Below are 19,160 nucleotides of genomic sequence, written 5' to 3'. Positions count from 1 at the left end.
CAGCTGGTAGATCAGTGAGCTCTGAGCTCTTAAACATGCCAGCACTTTCTCACCCTTCGAATAATTTCATAGAATTGGGTGCAGGGAACAGAAACGCTCTCACAAATGGATATTGTCCTTAGCCATTAACGGAAGAAACCAATTTTTGCCTTTTTAAATCACAACAGCCTTTCCTAGCAAATGCCCCTAAAAGTGAGCTGGACTTGATATGTAGGGAGCCAAGCCCTGTGGTCTGGGTGGGGCCTCTCTGTTTCTACCTCTTGCACAATCCTTTTCCAACCCTGTTGGTGGGCCAAATTGCACCCATGTCACTGATGTTATGTGTGCATCATGATGAGGAAGCTGCTGGGATCAAGGAAGACGGCCTTGCTGCCGAGAGGGACATTGATGATGCCAAATTTAAACACAGGGAAAGCTCTGTGAAAGCTGCACCCCTGCTCAATGTGTCACTGCCGAAAAGGTCTACAACATAATGAGACTTCACCTTGTAAAATATAACAAGACCATGTGAAATGGCTCCCGATGGTTTTGATGCCAACGTCCTGCTTCAGGAAGGGACTGTATTGGAAAGAGGCACCTTGAAAAGTAGACGAAAACTGCTTTTCTTCTTAAGGACTGTTTGGCTTGGACAAGATTTTCTCCCATGTCCACACTGAGAGCATAAAATGAAAGAATTTCTGTCAAATTGGACTGTGTGGTATGGAATCTAGATCATAAGTCTAGGCCAAACCTTATTTATTAATAAAGGGTTTGCCAAGTGATTGAGTCAAATCTGTGAAAGATTGCTTGGGCAGTGTTTGGCCCCTGTAAGAAAATTAACCAAGTAACTTAGAAGAATAGATTTGCATTGAAAGCAGGAAATGTGCTGATTGTAAGTTGTGGGTTTTTTCCAAATGTGATAATGCATGCAAAAACATTTTGAAGCCAGTGAGGTCTGTGTGAATGTGAGGTGGGATTATGATTAGTCTATCACTGTTCGTTCCAGCCTTGGTGTTTGTTGAACGTTGCAGAGGCAGCCATGCTGCCTTGTATGTTATCACCTAAAACTTGAAATTAAAAATTTAATCCCGCCAGGGAGTGAAATGATAGTCTCAATTAGCTGTTAAAAGTCAGGAGTTTTGTACTGTCTCAAACTCCTGGAAAGTTTTGTCCCGTCCCGCTATCCATATAGCCCTATCCTGCGGGCATGTTCTCCATCAGCATTTCTCTACTGCCATAGAATTTACCTGGAATGTAGGATTTATAGGAGAGAAAGCCCCTTCTTTTATTCCCTCCCTTCTCAGTAAACCAGCCTGCACGGTGAAGCCCGAGTGTATGCTTTGCCCCATCTCCTCACTTTTTTTTCATCCTGGGGCTTCAGTGACTAAATGAAGAAACTGCATATGCCAGACGACCGAGCTCTTGCACCTGTCTTTTCCCTCACCAGCTGCAAGAGAATCTTGTTAGCCAGTGCCATTATTTCTTCCTCTGTTGGAGAAACCGCCCTCTGTGTCCAAGACATGGGCAATTCCGCGGTTGCAGACAGTGCGTAGGCTCTCTGATGCCCTGTGACTAACACATCTCCCAAGATCCCCTTCCATCTGGTGAGCAGGCTGTCTCCCTCCTCCTGCTGTCAGAAGAAGGTGGGTGTCCCCTTCGCCCTGAAAGGCTGTAGGGCCCCTGTGGTGGCCACTCCTCGGGGGTTCTCATGTCTGGAATCTGCAGGGCAACCACCTGCTCTGCCTCCCGCACTTTCCATCAAACGTTGTTACTTGGCTCCAGTCTCCTGCTGAGAATCTCATTTTGGGCTCGTGGTCCTCCAGCAGCTCATCTCAGCTCGACCTTGCTCTTCACCTGCAGAGGAAGCTGCGTGACTGAGCCCTGTGACAGCCCACAGTGAGGGTCTCTCTCATCTGTGGGAAAATTCCAGTTTCTCCCCCAGGAAAATACTCTTCCTCCAAAGCAGTATAATTCCTTCTGGCAGCTGTTGCCGGCTCCCCCCTGCCTCTCAGCAGCAGCGATTAGAGTGGAGCCTCTGTCATGATGTTTGTCTTCCAGCTCCTCACTCAGGAGAGTGAAAACTGGGCTCCCATTGCTTACTGAAGTTTTCCTCTGTGGCCACAGCTCCGTACCCTTCTCCCTCGCCTCTGTGTCTGCTGCATCTGTTCTTTTGCTTCACGACCTGTAGTCCCTCTCTATTCTGAAAGTCAGTCAGCCCCCTTTGGCCCCAGTTAACTCCTCAGCAGCTTCAAACTGGCCACTGCTCCAACTGGCTCTTGTCTTCCCTGACCCTGCCCTGAATCCTCCTTGTCACTGGTGGTCCTGAGTTATCAGCTACACTGAGTGTCCTGTCCCTGCAAGGCCCCCTCCCTCAGCTCTGCAGACCCCACAGAACTTGCTCCAAAGCTTAGGTTGCCTTTCCACCCCCAATGCAGCCCTGCCACTCTCAGCTTCCATCGAGAATCTTCTTTCATACTTGAATGGAGATCTCCATTCAAAGTGAGCTTCCTCACCATCCCTGTCCTTCACCTCCTATCTCTCTGGTCCTAGAGCCATCACATCATCCTCATCATGAGAACCTCTGCTGTAAGTTGAGTAGCTTTTCTGGGTCATGCACTCTCTGCTAGGAGCTTATCTTAGGCTCTTTGGTTCCAAGCTAAAGAAATCACATAAATATGGCTTAAGCCATGTATGGCAAGTTTATTAACATGATGGGGAGATTTCTCATAGAACACCAGGGCAGAAACTCTGGTGACCCTCATAGGGACTATAGTCAGATACTAGAATCCTGCTGGGAGCCCAGATAACCCTCCCTGGACCACATCATCTGTCTTCTTTGTTTCTCATTGCAGGTAACTTTCTTTGCTTCTTTATGTCTCTGATGAAAGAAAGTCACCCCAGAAGGCCTGCATTTTCATCATCTTATTTTAAGTGAACAGGACCAATTAAGCTCGAATCTTACGTAATTCTCAATTTTTGAGAAACGAAATTCAGTTGGTGCAGCATGGGCCATGTGTCTTCCCAGCATGCACTCAGGTCCACAAGCCAAGCTCAGGAACCCCTGTGTCCACCTTAGGGCTAGGCTAGAAACAGTTCTCAAAGAGGGAGGTTACTGTATAATGGACAGACATGCAAAGAAAAAACTAAAACTAAAAAACAAACAACCCATCACCTCTACTGCTGGTCACAGCAAATTATAAAATGTTAGAACTGGAAGAGCCCTTAGAAACCGTTGAATCTAGATCTTTAATTTCACATGGGATGAAACTGAAGTACAAGTAAGTTAAGTGACTTGCCTAATGTCACTTAGTCAATACTCAGTAAATATTTGTTGAACAGAAGAAAATTATTTCTAAAGAACTTAATTTCTCAAGATCTTTAACAAAGAATGGTCTCCAAACCTGTGAGGTCAGACTCTCTTTGATTTTGACCAAGAGATTAGAAATGGGTTTGATAATAAATTATGTTACTAATATCTTGACAGTTCTCTTCTCTCAAGTTGCCTGCTTTTGTCCAAGCAAGGAAACATGGCAGCAGCAGGAGAGGTGACCCCAGGCCTTCCAGTGGAGTCTCCCACGAACAGTGGACAGTTAGAAACAGGCAAAACAGACACTTGCTTCTGACCTAAAAGATACCAGTTCAGCGGAGAGGCTGTTGATCTCCACTGTTTAAACCTCAGCACTGTTCACAATCTGGCACAGAATTAATCCCTTAAGAAAGGGATGAAAAAAATGCCATTCAGCACAACATAGTTTGTCATCGCATGCATAATGCAGACTCTCCAATTAGAATGCTACAATTTGAAAACTTTCTTCACAGACTGATGAGAGAGCAATTATTTTAAAGAAGGGAAAACTCAGTCCACTGGGTTTGCCTCAAGTCACTTCTGACTCAAGCCGCAAAGACAGGAGTTTTGAAAACATATTCACTATTGAATTTTGTATCAAAACACCAGCAAGGAGAGCAATTAGTTGCTGTAAACCGAACCCCGGTAATCAATGGTATGCAGCCAGCCAGGGCATTTATGGAACATGTAAGCAAAATCACATCTGCTAATCAATTACAAAAAGCCCAGCACTTCACTGCTTTTAAGGGAAACTCCACAATGAGTCTGAGGGAAGATGGAGGAGACAGTGTTTAGTATCACCAGGCATCTCATGCAGTGCTCATTAGGTAGAGGGGTTCATGGCAACAGCTGAGTACAGACCTGATCTGCATCAATAGATCTTGGCCAGCAGCTTCCTTTATTCAGCCCCTTTTGAAAATCGCTTCTGATGTCTGGGTGGAGGTGTGTAGATGTAGGGGGATATGTTTAAGAAACTCTTCTCAGTTAAGGTCAGAGGGGGTGTGTCTGTCCTGGGCAAGCTCATCGGGCAAACATTCCTTGGCAGATTGCAAATCAGAAGTATCTCTGTGTTGTTGCAGGTGCACAGACGTGGGAACAGACTTTGCTGGCAAGGAAAGAAGTGAGGGAGTTGGTGGGTTTTTCAATTGTGCCTTATTAGAACAAAATTCCTCTCTGTGGAAAAAGAGAGATTGAGCCAATTTTTCCTGTAGTGTCCTTAGACTGTGCTTGCTTTTTTCAGTTGAATCAACAAAGGTATTTTCATGCCTGGCTAAGCCAAAATTCCAAGCAAATATGCATCCTGGCACATGAATTAGAATCTATCTCAAAAATTCCAAAGTGTAAGTGGCTTGATAACCTGAGATCCATCAGTGTCCCTTCTCTACTCAGGAGTCACCATGACCCCCCCATTTCCAGCCCTCAGGGACTCTTAATAGAGGAATAGAAAGGAGATGTCTCAACCAGTGTGTGCATTTGGCTGCTGTTCAGAAAAAGGAATTTAGGCCAGGAGAAATTATTGAAGTAAAGATCGATAGAGTGAGCTAATAAAAATTAATATCTTCAGCATGCCAACTATGATAGGCAGCAGATTAATATCCGTCAAATATAGAGGGCATCATGTAAGTCATTAACAAAAGGATAAATATAAGTAGAAAATGGGTAAAATGTTCAAGTTCAATAAGTGAAAGGCTGCAAATTAATGACAGATTTCGTCTATCGAATCGGCAGTGTTTTTAAAGATAATACATGATTGTCAGCAGTGACACACAGAAACAGGCGTCTCTTATGCACTGCTGGTAGTATGAGTATAAATTGGTTCAGACTTTTGTTTAGGGGAAAGGGAGAAGCGTGCAGCTGTTTGGTAATACGCGTCAAGGCCTCACGTGCTCTGCTCCAGCTTCACCCACAGAAGCTTTCACAGGCAACAGTCATAGATTTAGTGTAAGGACGTTCATCACAGAGTTTTACTAGCAGTGTAATACTGTCACCTACCTAAATGACCACTAATAAGAAACCGATTAAATAATTTATGGGGCATCCATACAGTGAAATTCCGTGAAGCCAGGACGTGTGATGAGGAAGAGTATTTGATAGATACAAAAGAAAGGGATTCATAATACGTCGTTAAGCGAAAGAAACAAGTTACAAGAAAAACTGCACCATGTCTATGAGTTTACACCTGGAATCACAGGTGATGTTCCTTTTAAAACAAACATTTGTTTCAAAACAAGTTGGAGGGCTTATAGGAAAAGCTACTACGGGACAAAATATGTGCAACCTTAAAAATTCTTTTAATATCCTATTACTCCCAAGAATTTCTACCAGAGCATTTATGGTGCTTACTTATAACTGGTCTTCCTTTTTATCTTCTTCATATCCTATCTCCCACATCCCAGTATTTTTCCATGAAATATTTTGGAATCTAGTTACATTCTATCCCAAAAGCCTTGATTATTTTCATTTGGATACACTGGTAGAAACACTAACTCATGATTATCCAGAAGGATAGGGATTATCATAAAACTGGCTCTGCATCAATGATCCAAAATCCCCTTGAGAAAATAACCTCAACATTGTCTCCCAAAAAGCCTGTTACCAAGGCTCTTTAGTGAAGAGAATGATTAATTAATTTGAAGAGGTTTTTTTCTTGTTTTTAATCCACTCTGGCAAAGTTACAAGTTATTTCAGCCCAGAACATGTATGAAACATACACTATGAACAGAACCCATATGTTCAGAGTAGAATTTTTTAAAAAGAGAAAGATCAACAGTCTTTCTATAATCTTTACAAGAGCTAGACAAACATAGAAACAAAAATTACACTTTTACAAGTTACTCAACATAAATGTAAATTAACAAGCTAACTGCATAAAAGTGCTAAGAAACTAGAATAATATACAAGGAAATGACTAATGAGAGAAATCATTCACTTTCTTACCAGGCAAACTGATAAAGAGCAGAATTATTAGACACTTAAAACCAATAGGGTGGAATCCTGTCTGATTCATTCAGAGTACTTTGAGAGCTTAAATACTCAGGTGAATTAAGGGGAATATTCAGGTAGATTAAGGCAAACTCTGTTTCTGCTTTGCTTAAAAGATGAATTCCAAAATATTAGGCAGTGTGGGTTTAGTCATTGATAGCAAACAAAATTACACTTGAAAATAAGGAACAAAGGGTAAGGGGAAAGGGGAACACAGTAGCATTTCTGATACCCAATAATAGCATTGTAGGTGACACTAAACTGAGCTTTGCAAGGGTTTTTATTGATTATAATCACAAGATTAAGGAGAAATAATATGAACTACTTTTGTAGAGTCATAGGTGGCAGGTTGTAAATTGGGACCCAGGCCCATAAACTGGGAGTAAAGAAGCACTTGGCAGAAGGATGACAGAAATGGGCTTTGGCCAGGATACCAGGTTTGATGAACCCCCTGTATCTGCCAACACTAACTGAGTATAGACACGTTACCCAACAGTGTTAAGCCTTACTTTCACCGTCTATAATTTGATGAGAGGGGTGCCCGGGTGGCTCAGTCGGTTGAGCATCCAATTCTTGATTTCAGCTCAGGTCATGATCCCAAGGTCATGGGATTGAGCCCCATGTCAGGCTCACTTGCGCTCACTCTCTCTCTCTCTCTCTCTCTCTCTCAAATTAAATATTTTGTATTTAGATGGAATATATAAATTAAATATATATGATATATATATAATTAAATATATATAATTTGATGAGAAGAATAATGCTTGCTAAGGGGATTTTTGGAAGGATTTAATAAGATAAATTATATAGAGCACTTAACACAGGGCCTGGTACACAGTGTGAACATTAAAGGTATGTTGACTATTATGATAATAATAATCGTCATAACAAATAAACATTCACTGAGTATAGGCTCTTTGAGACACTGTGCCAAGTATTGGGTATAGAAAGATCAAGAAGACATAGGCTCTGCCTTTAGGGAGCTCACTTTCTGTTCTAGCTGGTGGAGGAAGCAAATATGCATGACCAAATATAAAACGGTAAGATATCCTGTATGGGAAGGACTTTGGAAGCTGAAATCGTAGAAAACAGTGGTCTCGCGTCCCTCACCACGGTGGCACTGTCAGAAGCAAAATGCTGGACCGAAGTCTAATCCTGTATTGCAATTCTTAGATCCTTTTTTCTTATTGTTGGTTTTAAATTGAGGAATAACACACATACAATGCACAAATCTTTTATATATAGTGCGAATGAGTATTTACTGTGTGTATACCCATGAACTACCACTCAGTCAGAGTCCTCACATTTCCAGCATCCTGGAAGGTTCCTTCATACCCTTTCCAATCATTACCTCTCCCAGAGGTAATCACTGTTCTGATTCCTGTCACCATGGATGAATTTTGTCTCTTGAGCTTCATGTAAATTAAATTGCATAGTCTATGCTTTGGTTCTTATCTGGGCTCAAAAGGAGATAAGAAGAACAGAGCCAAAATAATCAATCTCTAAATAATAAAAAAGTTTTACTAATGAATATGTTTGCTTGTATCTCCAAATCAGATCATTATACTACAGCTATGCAAAAAGTCTGCTAAGAATGAGAAGGAATTTGAAACATGATAGTTAAGGTCATTGGGACTTACTACCAATTAGAAAGCATGGATTTCCCCATGAACAGGAGTCTCAAGGATATCACTTTTGGTCAGCCCAGTCAACTGGAGATGAATCAGGAAGGAGGACTTGGGGCCATCTTCTCACCCATAAGCCAACCAAAGAGCTTTGACAGAGGCTGCCTGAGATTGGGTGACTTGTGAAATAAATTCCTAAAGAGACACTGCTTCTTCTTCAGACTGACTCCACCTCCTCCTACCATACTTTTGCTGGGATTCTCTTCCTTTTTCCAGTCCTGGAAGTGTGGTGGGGCAAAGGAGGCAGGGAGGAGGGGTACGGCAGACATGGATTCACTCATGCCCACAGCCTCAGGAAACAGCCAGTTAGAACATTCACAGCATTCTTAACGTATTTTTCTTTGTTCAGGTTATTACTTTGGGACTGTGATGATCGAAGCTACAGCTACTACGTTGAGGTTTCCACCAACCAGCAACAATGGACCATGGTGGCCGACAGAACTAAAGTCTCTTGCAAGTAAGTTACATCATTCCCCAGAATTTATTACAAGTTAAGAGTCTTATCTGATGGATTCAGAAGTTTCTAATGAAGATTTGTGGAATCACCAAGTTACGTTCTTATTTGGAGGTTGAAAACATCCTAATGATCCTTCATTTCAATTTTGACTGTTAAGTACTTCGGTGAGAATTTATATGCTCAAACAAACTTTCCTTATTTTGTGGTTTGAACTTGACTCTTGAAAGTGACATGTAGGGGTGCTAGGGTGGCTCAGTTGGTTGAGTGTCCAACTCTTGATTTCGGCTTAGGTCACGATCCCAGGGTCAGTCGTGGGGTCAAGCCCTGTGGAGCCTGCTTCGTATTCTCTCCCTGTCTCTGTCTCTGTCTCTGTCTCTGTCTCTCTCTCTCTCCCTCTCTCCCTCTCCCTCCCTCTCCCTCTCTCTCTCTCTCCCTCTTTCTCTCTCTCTCCCTCTCTCTCTCTCCCTCCCTCTCTCTCTCTCTTTCTCTCTCTCTCTCCCTCCCTCTCTTTCTCTCTCTCTCTCCCTCCCTCCCTCCTTCCCTCCTCCTTTCCCCCTCTTCCCATCTCACACTCTCTTGCTCTCCCTCTAAAAATAATAATAATAATAATAATAATAATAATAATAATAATTTTAAAATAAATAAAATAAGTAAAAATTAAAAAAAGAAAATGGCATGTACCTGAGCAGGGAAAAGAAGGATTTCCATATGCAATCCTCTCTTGTGTCCCTGCCCCCGTCACTGCACACTACCTCTTTAGAACTTGTTTCTTCCTTTGAGAATTTTGCTGATGTGATACACACTTTAGTAGTTATTCTGGGACTCCATTTTCCAGCCACATATGATTCTCAAGGTTAGCTTTAAATATTTATCTCCTCTCAGTGTTAGCTACACTGTTACCTAAACCAAAGAAAGCTTGATATGTAGGTCTCTAGTCATTTAATGTATATGGCATTGAGCCTCTGTTTGCATTTACGTTGTTGTAGGGGAAGCTAGGAGGAAGGATTATGTGGGTTCTGACTGGCCTGAGATCGTGACTAGAATGATTATTTACATGTGTATATACCCATATAACTCACTCAGATCAAAATTAGCATGTTTCCAGCATCTTAGAATCATACCTTTTCCCAAACATTACCTAAAAAGAGCTCAGTGCCTCTTTGTGTAGAGCCAGATCCACTGGGAGGCAAGGTAAAGCAAATAGCTGAGATTTCTCTTTTTTTTATTATTGAAATATGATTCACGTGCCATAAAATTCACCCTTTTAAATGCACAATTTAATGATTTTTAGTGTATTCACACTGTTGTACAGTCATCCCTACTATCTAATGTTTCAAACATTTTCATCCCCCCCCCCCCAAAGGACACCTCCTATCCATTAGCAATCTTTTCATTTCCTTCCAGTTCCCACAGCCCCTCACCACTAATAAGCTCCCTTCTGTCTCTATGGATTTGCACATTCTGAACATTTCATACAAGTGGAATTAAATAGTATGTGATCTCCTCTAGCTGTTTTCACTTAGTACATATTTTTTTTCAAACTTATTTTTTGTGTTGCAGCATGTGCCAGCATTCCATTCCTTTTTACTGACTGAATAATATTCTATCATATGGAAATATATATGTCACATTTTGTTTATCCATTCATCAGTGGATGAACATTTGAGTTATTTGCACTTTTTGGCTAAAATGAGTATTTCTGCTGGGACATTCCTGTGCAAGATTTTGTGTGAACATACGTTTTCAGTCCTTTTGGATCTATTCCTAGCAGTAGACTTGCTGGGTTTTATGCTAACTCTGTGTTTAAGTTTTTGAGGAACTGCCAGACTTTTCCACAACAGCTGCACCATTTTGCATTCCCACCAGCAATACAGGAAGGTTCCAATTTCTTCACATTCTTGCCAGTACTTGTCACTGTCTATCTTCTCGTTCATGGTATCCTAGTGAGAGTGAAGTGGTGGTTTCAATTTGCATTTTCCTCGTGGCTAATGATGTTGAACGTCTTTTCATGTACTTACTTGGCCAGGATTTCATAATAGCATTAATAATGGCTTGTTTGATGCAATGTCTGACACACTTACCGTCATTATTATAGTACTTATCTTAGAGCATGTTTAATGTTTGCATTGGTTAAGGTAACACTTGCTGCTGTGACAAAAAGTGGCTTCAACATTCCAATGCCTTAACACAGTAGCTATTTCTCAATCATGCAACAGTCAGTAGGGGTGTTTCTGGTTGTCAGGTGGCTCTTCTCCACACATGACTGAAGAACCCAGGCATCTTCCTTCTTGTGGCTCTGCCCTCTCCTAGGGCCTCAGCAGCAGCATCTGCATCTGGTTGGCAAATGGGGAAAGAACAGAAAGAAGGTATACCTGGCTCTTCTGAACGGCCTTGGCCTAGGTGTAGTGACCATCCCTTCCACTTATATTCCACTGGGGAGAAGTAGTCAGTTACCACATTGGATGCTGGTCGGGCTGGGAAGCATGGCTCTGCTGGGCAGCCACTTCTCAGTGGAGCACACATCTTGTGGCCATCTCTGCGATTGGATGAGAAAACTAGCAATTATTCAGTAACTAGTATTCCATCACTTTCCTGTATTTTGTCTCATTTTTTCCTGAATATAAAACACCTTGTGGGATATTGTCCTCTCCTTCTAAAAGAGAAAATGAAGGGCTCTTTTCATTGTACCTCAAAGCATTACTAAAGAGGGTTAAACCAAGCTAGATGATGGAAACAGGGAAATGAAGTGATTACCTTATTTCCAAGCTCCCAGGACCCTTTCCATACAATAGGAAGGCCTTCAAGGGCCATGAACAACTGCCCATTTATCTTTTCAGAGCCATTGCTCATTGAGTATACAGCTCACAGGCCAGACCCTCTGCTTCCCCATCTTTTACACATCTCACTGGTTACCATCACCCATCTTGTCTGTCATTTCATGTGTTATAAATTAGATTCGTCATCTCTTTATGTCCCCCTACTGAAGGTGTTATACAGTATGAGTTTTTGACAAGAACTGGTTGACTGCTGACACAGATACATATTATAATGGTTTTATATTTATTCAAATGGGTTTTTGCTTGATTCAAAAAGGCATTCACTCATTAAGTCCTTCCCATTAGCTTTGTATTAAGTCATTGACATCTCCCCCCCCCTTTTTTTTTATATTTTATGTCCATTAGTTGGTGGATTTAAATAATTTATGTTTTTAACCTTCCATGTTAGCACATATATGCTACAGCAATAGGTGTTTTAGAGATTAATAAATAAATAATATATTTTAAGAGTAAGAAGGCAAGTGCCTGTTAACCCCCTAAGAATCAGTGGAACCAAAGGTTATGATTTTATGTTTATAGGTATAACCCAGATCTGTTGTGCCTTTCATTTTTTAGTTAGGTATTAAAAAATATAATAGAAGATATGCAGATGATAAAAGAGGAAAGCCTTCCCTTTTTAACTAATATACTCTAGAGCAGTCCTTGAGAAGATTCTACTAGCTTCAAAAATTATAGCCTGCTTTTTATTGAAATAAAGTATGTGAGTCATGTTATGAATGAAATTCTATAGGATCTTTAGAGATCACAGCCCTGCCTCTTGATAGCACTCTACCCATGTCAGGAAATTAAATGACAGACTTTGGACAGACCTGGAGAATGAGATTCTCCAAATGTCTTCCCTTAAGACCCTAATGCTCCTAGAACAGGACGTTTTCCTTTATTGCTACCCTGAGTCCTTTCGGCTATAGCTGCAGCTTGGCTTGCTTTACTTTTAGGATAAAGGCTTATTTACCATCACAGGTAGCCATGTTTTTGAATAGACGGATTTTGGGTGTTTTCCAGCTTTTTCGGAAATAATTGATATATAACATTGTGTAAGTGTATGGTATTCAATGCAATGAGATATATAGCAAAGTGATCACCACAGTAAGTTTACTTGAAACAACTACCATCTCACATAGTTACAGGTTTTTTTTCTTGTGATGAGAACTATTAAGATCTCTTACCAACTTTCAAATACGCAATAGTTTCGTTTGCTGTAGTCACCATGCTGTACATTATATCCCCAGAACTTACTTATCTTGTAACTGGAAGTTTGTGCTTTTTGATTCCCTTCACCCATTCCCCCCCCCCCCCCCCCCACACACGCCCCTCTGGCAACCACCAATCTGTTCTTTGTTTCCATAAGTTCGGTTTTTGTTTTTAAGATTACTCGTTTAAGTAAGATCATACAGTATTGTCTTTCTCTGTGTGACCTTTTTCATTTAGCATAATACCCTCAAGGTTTATCCATGTTTTTGCAAATGATTTTCTGAAATTACTTTTTACCCCTCTTTTTTCACATAATATAATTCTGTACCTTTTAGCTTTATTCCAAAGACATCACCTTCAGTCTTTGATTCCTTTTCTCTACCGTCTTCTAAATTGTTGAGCCCTACATCTGTTTTGATACAGTAAGGCACTAATATCAGTTTTTTTTATTATAAATGTAAAACATGCATGGAAGATTAATTTAAACAATACAGGAAGATAGAAGTGAAAAGTAAAATTTTATCTTCCCATCTTGTGCTCAGAAGTAATTTTGACATTTTTTTTAGTTTTCATAACGTCTCAACTATAAATAATATTTTTATATCTGTTTATTAATTTATCAGCTTTATTAACTTAACTACCTCTCATTTTTTGTTATATTTTTCTCTTTAGTCCTACTATTACTTACCTTTTAAAATTAAACAATATACTGGGGCACCTGAGTGGCTCAGTCAGTTAAGCATCTGACTTTGGCTCAGGTCATGATCTCATGATCCGTGAGTTCAAGCCCCACATCGGGCTCTGTGCTGTCAGTTCAGAGCCTGGACCCTGCTTCAGATCCTGTGTCTCCCTCTCTCTCTGCCCCTCCCCCACTCATGCCCTGTCTCTCTCTGTCTCTCAAAAAAATGAATAAATGTTAAAAAATTAAAAATTGAATTAAACGATATACTTAAACCTCTATTTTTTGATCCATCAATTGTAGATAGTATTTCTTTACTCTCCCTACTATGTATGAAGAAATTACCACCCTACATTTCCCTTTCCCATCTTCTGTTAACTGTCCCACCACATTGACATTTTAAAGATTTATGATACTTATTTTCTGTTGGGTAACTTATATTTAACTTAAGTTAAATCTTCCATGTGTTAACTATAAATTGGTCCTGAAAAGGGAAAGCCAGTAAAACCTCATTATAATATTATGATTATGTAAACATTATTCACTACAGATCTATAATTCAGTGGGTCTATAGTGAGGGAAATATTATTCTATATCACTAAACTTGTGTCCCTCTTGAAACAATTGTATTGTACTGTGTTCAGATCAAATAGATTTGGTTTTCTTACAAGTGCTCGGAATTATTCTACAAGTAATAAATCAGTAGCTTCATATTAGCCAGCTTTTTGTTTTCTTGGAGTTTCTAATTACCTCTTTTTTCCTGTTTACAGAAGTTTCTGGGGCACACTATTTGTTCATTGGTTAATTTTGAACAGACTGCTTCCTAGGCCTATATATATATAGCTTACAATTCTTTTTCTTTCTAGGCTGGTTTCACTTTTTCTTGGATTTCTTTTTCTTCTTGTAGCATGTGGGTAAAGGGTTAACAAACCCCTGTTTGCTTTGCAGTGGGATACTGACCTTGGGCCCAGTTACCTTTTTAGATCTTTTCTCCTGAAAACATGATAGAAGTAGAATGTCAGCTATTAGACGACATTGCTTATGATGAAAATTACCCCTAATAAATTGCATCTGGCCTGGAAGGACTGTAAATATCTGGTTGGAAGCTATAGCTTTGGGTTTCCCGAGTACAATAACTTTTGTGACTGGACATGTCCCTTGTGAAAATTCTAGGATCTTTGTTTATGGAGCTATTACAAGAGATAATAGTTTGATTTTGGAATGTGGGGTTTCTAAGCCAGAGTGGCTCCACCTCTGCCCACTCACTTGAGCTGTCCTCTTGTGTGCCAGCAGGAATAGCTCCCGTACAGTTGTATAGACCACTACAAGGACTCCCACTAAGGAGAAATGCTTGCTGCTGCTTTAGTGGCATGGTCTTCTGTTCGCTCCCCTGCATGAATCCGAAGCCAAGTAGGACTTGGTTGGGTCTCAGTCAAGATCTCTCAGAGGCATTGCACAGAGTAAATGTATTCAGAATTGTTTTCAGAAACAAAGGGTATGTAGAAGGCAAATTTTTAGAATTCTTGCATGCCTGAATCATAGTTTGGGTATAGAACTCCATTCCTTCAGCATTTTGAAAGCTTGGATTTATTGCTATCTTGCATCTAATGTTGCTGATGAGAAATCTGATAGAATCTGATTCTTCTTATTTGTAGTAATGTATTTTTCCCTATAGAAGCCTTAGAATCCTCTCATTATTGGAGGTGTTAAATTTCACAATGATATGTCTGGATGTGGACCATTTTCATTTATCCTGCTTAGTTTGCTTCATTATGGAGATCTGCCCAGCTCCCCACTCATTTATAAATAATATTTCATCCACCTGCCATTTTCTAGAAATTCACAAAAATTTTGATTTGCTTATATTCTTCCCTCCACTTTGCAACACCTTTATGAGTGTATTTCCTTTGTATTTCTTTGATGTCATCTCATTGGTTTTCAGGAAGGGAGAAAGGTCAGTGTGCCTACAGTGTCATCCATCTTGAACCTGAATTCCCTAAAGCTCTATTACATGGGCTGTTGATACTCCCCAGTGACCCTAAATCCTTTGCCTTTCCTTCCTTGTGCCTGGCTGCCCTTGTCCCATGTTATATAGCTGTCTTTTTTCCTGCTAGCGTGTACTCCTTAACATATTGACCTCATTCGTGTTCATTTTTTAACCATTTCTTCACTTTGTCATGGTCCCATTGACTGATAATTTTGTCTGTAGAAGTGCTAATGACCTCAGCCATTATCTGTCCAAGACTGTGCCCTTGGCAAACGTTTTGGCAAATATAAATAAATTATCAGATATAAAGAATTAATCATTGATAATACTGAATTTTTTTCCACTTGAGAATTCTGTGATCATAATTTAGAACTACCTAGGATTTCTAGTTTTTAGCTGAATTTGCTCACAAGCTCTCTGTCTGCCTGCCAGATATATTATCCAGATTCCCTTTTAAATAAGTTTTTATCTCCAACCTAAGTGTTCATTAAAAATGTTGTGAAAGAGTTTTTAATAACTTAAGAAAATACTTATATAATAAGATATTTTTAAAGCAGAGTACAGAACTGTAAGAGTATTATATCACAAGTAGAAAAAGAAATATGGAAGAAGAAAGCCAGATGGAAATACACCAAAATGTTGTTAGTGGCTGCCTCTATGTACTGGGATTATGTAAAGTATTTCTAGTTTTCTGTATTTTTGACCAATTTACATATATTTCTTTTACAATCAAAAAGAAGACTGTATTTGAAAAGATTTTTTTTTCTTGCTGCAGCCATAAATGTTTTGTAGATGTTTGTCCTTGCCTTTATTTGAGTAGCATATGCTAGCAGAGTGCATGGTTTATTCACTGCCAGCAATAAATTAAAGAAATTAAGTAAGTGCTGTCCATAGCAATATCCTAGTAGCTTTTCAGAACCTTGCAGCCACTTACCCCAAGCACGGGTTGTGCTTTCCTGAAAAGGACACCTGAGCTGCCTCTTCCCGTGAGCCTCTTAAAGCCCCATTCTGGGAGAGTGCTTCTTCCTTTTGCCTTTCCCCAGGACTTCAAAAGTCCATTTCTACCTGGGTGTCCCCTCTCATAGAGGTCTGGCCTGCTTGAGACCTTGGAGCAGTCCCATGGATCAGGCAGTTTCTATAGCATCTTAACTTTAAACGTTTCTCCCCTGTGCCTTCCCTGAGGAGCACTTTGACAGCCTCAGTCACCTGGCAAGGCCTCTGTGGGGTCAGCTCACCTTCTCCCTGGGCTTCAGCATGATGATACTAATATGCGAGAAGCAGTGTGTCCCCCTTGCTGAATATACTGTCATTTAGTCCTGGCGAAGGGCAACTCTTTCTGTCCTGGGGTCTGTTTCCATAGTCGATGCTATTTATTCACCAGGAACCTGAGAAAGAGGAGTCATGTTTCTTTTTCTGAGTGCTGCAGTGGTTGAGGACAATGGGATAAATTAAAGGTGCAGAGTTACAGCCTCAGAAAACTCTTCTAAAGCATAGCAAGATTGAAAAATGAGACATTTGAACCTAGGCTATTTACCTTGCCTGCGATTTTCTGCATCTTCTTTGCCATTGTCAGTGCTAAAGTTGAGAAAGCCTTCTTTCCGCCAGCTTTGTTTCTTAGCCTGACCCTTAACAAAACGAAAATCTTGGGCTGATTCCAGGAGGTCACAGCTAACCATGTGACCCCGGGGGTTGTGTGTAGAGAGCTCGCACCACTAATGTGATGCAATAGAACGAAAGTGGGTTTTAAAGAAGGAAATGTCTCCTCCATTGAGACCGCTGACAGAAAAAGTTCATACCAAGTGTCAAGTTTTAGTTTCCAGGACAGGATTGCAGCTCTTGGCTGTGGCAGAGGTCCTATATTGAAATATTACTAGTTCTTGCAAGTCTGTGCTGTGCTAACAGACGGTCACCCTCACCTGCCCAGCTGCCCATCCCCGTGAGGTTGGAGGAGTACACTTGCTTGCTCCTTCAAGAAGAGTGAGCCAATTAATGGGCTCTGCTTGTGTAATTGTCACTATTAAAATGCTCTATGGAGATTTTATTTTTCTCTTTTCAGACTTAATTCCATTTTTCTACACAGCATTTGACAGTAATGAAAAAAGCCAGTCATGTTCTTTCCTGTGTTTTTTTTAAAGGGCAAAAGCATTGGTGTTAATTTTGTCACGAGTCTTAGAACTTGAATGATAAAGAAATATGGACTTGTAAGAGAAATGGCAAAAAAAATGAAAAATGAAAAAAGTAACAGAATTCAGATAGCGCGCGCACACACACACACACACACACACACACACACGGAGAACAAGTCTGGTACTAGGCAGACCCCTGTGTTAATGAGAAGATGTCAGAGCCTGCCTTGTAGAAGGCATCTGTCTATTAGACTTGGAGACACTTGTTAATCAAACTGTTATTTATGCAGTTGTAAAGTACCAGAAATAGATGAATATTCTGGAGTAGAAAACATCAGTAAGGAGTCAGTTACTCATACCTACTCATCTAGAGAAAGTGTTTATCTGTTGTTGTACATAAACTTTTTATGCAAAACTTTACCCATATGTTGGAAGCCATGTGGATAGTAGATTTTTATGCAAAGTATGTGAACTAAGTTCTGAATTTAGAGCTATCAACAGGTTCTGTGGACCACCACTGGGAAGGCCTCTCCACACCACAACATTTGATGAAGGAGCATGAAGGAAATGAAATCCCCTCAGATAGCAAATGACCAGAAGGAAGAAGCTAAGAGCTCTTTTCCCTCCCCTTACTTAACCCAGGAGCCATGTTACTCTGTGAAGACAATAATTTTTCCGTGCCTATTATTAAAAAAAAGAACAAAACGAAACAAAGCATACCTCAGTAAAACTTTCTCAATGAGCTGTGTGAACACAAAATATGCATGGTCAGAAAGATTTTTCTTTCATTATGGTAATGACTTTCATGTTAATATTACATTCTAAATGACAAAAATCAATCAAGAGCACACTAGCCCAACTACAGTCATCTGTGTCCTGTCCTCCACTCTGCTAATTGCCCCCACAATGGTCTCTCTGTACCATCCCTCAAGTTACTTACTATAGCCAGAGTGGCACATCTGAAGCACAGCTCTGATATTATATCTGCATGAACCCTTAACTGGCTTCCCATTGCTCTCTGGATAAAGACCCAAATTCTTCACATGATATAGACTACCTACACAATCTGGCCCCCTCCTGCCTCTGCAGGCATTTCCTGCATCAGTCTTCCTATGTTCTCTGTGTTCACATCAGCCTGGCTTCCTCTCAGGCCCCACCATGCATCATGCTGTCTGCCCTCCCACAGATCCTTTGCACACGTCATGACCTCTGTCTGGAACCCACACCTTGTGCTTTGACTGGCTAACCCCCATTGTCCTTGACTCACGGGCCACTTTCTCAGGAAAATCTGCCCTGACCACCCATCTCAATCAGAGTGCTTTGTTATTCCATCTCGTAGAACCAAGCTATTTTCCTTCACAGCTGATACTGCAGTTTGCAGGGACCCATTCCTTAGCGTAGTATTAGGTCACTGCTTTTCCTCTCTGCTAGAATGTAAGCTCCATCAGGGCAGGGATGTGGTCCATTTCATTCTTACCCATGGTAGCCTAGCAAGGACCTAGCACTTGTTGTCTGAATGAATGGTTGGATAAGCACTACCACTGTGTCTCTGATCATGATACATGTTGGTTTCATTTGTCCTGCAACTATCTGGAGCTGTTGTCTTCACAGGGCTCAATCTGGAAGTCTGTCCATCCCAGTTCAGAGGCTGTCACATGGAGCAAAGGAGAGTTTGTGGGAGAGCATAAAAGGTGCTCATTGACCCTGATCATGTAGTCCTTGTAGAACTAGGAATATGTCTTCCCAACTTCTCTTTATGAATCCATTATTGATCTGCCATCATTGATTCATTCACAGCCTTATTTCAGTCCTTGCCAGAGGTTCAGTTTGCTCTGGTCTCTGCATCTATCCTTGCCCCTCAAGTTAATGACTTGGATCCCCCAGTAACAGT

At 40.6% G+C, this 19,160-nt stretch overlaps 1 protein-coding gene across 2 annotated transcripts in view; it reads left to right on the top strand.

The window, feature by feature from the left end:
* Positions 1-19,160, top strand: part of BTBD9 (BTB domain containing 9) — a 419,931-nt gene that overhangs the window by 329,784 nt on the left and 70,987 nt on the right. For both annotated transcript variants that reach the window (XM_047858828.1, XM_047858829.1), the window contains exon 9: positions 8,342-8,449. In XM_047858828.1, coding sequence (XP_047714784.1) covers positions 8,342-8,449 — 108 coding nt within the window. The remainder of the gene's footprint in view (positions 1-8,341; positions 8,450-19,160) is intronic.

This window comes from Prionailurus viverrinus, chromosome B2 (assembly GCF_022837055.1).
Source record: "Prionailurus viverrinus isolate Anna chromosome B2, UM_Priviv_1.0, whole genome shotgun sequence".
Taxonomy (NCBI): Eukaryota; Metazoa; Chordata; class Mammalia; order Carnivora; family Felidae; genus Prionailurus; species Prionailurus viverrinus.
This window is presented reverse-complemented; position numbering and strand designations above follow the sequence as displayed.